Genomic DNA, 1017 nt, shown 5'->3' with positions numbered 1-1017 from the left:
TGAGTGAGTGGGTGAGTGAATGAGAGTGAATGAATTAGAGAGTGAGTGAGTGAGTGTCCGACGCCTCCTCCGCCCGCGTGGTGTACGGGTCAAAGGCCACGGCGTTGACCCAGGACTTGTGGCCGTGGCCTCGGGCCACCACGCGGCCCTCGGCGAAGGACCACACGGTGACCAGGTCGTCTTCCCCGCCGGTCACCACGTAGCGCCCATCGGGGCTCCAGCACACGCACAGCAGGCCCCCAAAGTAGCTCTTCATGAGGCCGCGCAGGAGCATGGAGTCGAAGTGGAAGACGCGCAGGCAGCCGTCCTGGCTGACGCAGGCCAGGTGGCGGCCATCGGGGGAGAAGGCGAACTCGTTGAGCGGCCCCTCGCCCACCGCCCACTTGGCCAGTGGGTTCCGGGGCGCCTTGCTCTTGGCGGCGTAGACGGCGAAGCCCTCGCCCTGCTTCAGCAGGCTGTACTGCGGAGGCGCCGACGCGCACGGGTGGCTCACGTTGTACAGGTACAGGTGGCCACTGGCGTGCGACGCCAGGAAGAGGCTCTCTGACTCCGGCAGCCACTTCAGGTAGGTTACCTTGGTCTTGTCGATCAGGCGCTGCCAGGGGGGGGAAGACAGGCTGGGGGGGTCCGGAGAAGGCAGCAAGCCCGGGGTGACCTCCTGCCATCCCTCCAGCCCCAGAAGGTCCCCAGACCCAGGCCCTCCTGGGAGACAAATTCCCCACACGAGGGAGGAGACCAGACCACCACACACACCATTCTCGGAAAGGTGTCACCCTGCTGGCTAGCTGTCTGACAGCTGACACCGTGTTTAACACATCAGGCTCTGCTACAAAATAAACCGAGGGAGGAAGCAGTAGTCCTCGTTTTGGTTCAAGGTTCTCTGCCCCCCGCAGAGCACGCCACCAGCTCAAGGAGCCTCTGCTGCGACCAGAACCTTCTAGGCTGGCTGGCCCCTCGCCATAGCCCTTAACAAGCCCGTAAATCCCATGAGCTTGACATTCAAAACATACCAGATGC

General features: G+C 63.2%; 1 protein-coding gene across 1 annotated transcript in view; it reads right to left on the bottom strand.

Annotated features, from left to right (window-relative positions):
• The window catches only part of DMWD (DM1 locus, WD repeat containing), a 7585-nt gene that overhangs the window by 2077 nt on the left and 4491 nt on the right, over positions 1-1017 (bottom strand). Inside the window, exon 3 of the mRNA XM_045292668.1 lies at positions 65-595. Coding sequence (XP_045148603.1) covers positions 65-595 — 531 coding nt within the window. The remainder of the gene's footprint in view (positions 1-64; positions 596-1017) is intronic.

This window comes from Echinops telfairi, unplaced genomic scaffold, assembly GCF_000313985.2.
Source record: "Echinops telfairi isolate 266 unplaced genomic scaffold, ASM31398v2 ScPeMD7_655;HRSCAF=1070, whole genome shotgun sequence".
Lineage (NCBI taxonomy): Eukaryota > Metazoa > Chordata > Mammalia > Afrosoricida > Tenrecidae > Echinops > Echinops telfairi.
This window is presented reverse-complemented; position numbering and strand designations above follow the sequence as displayed.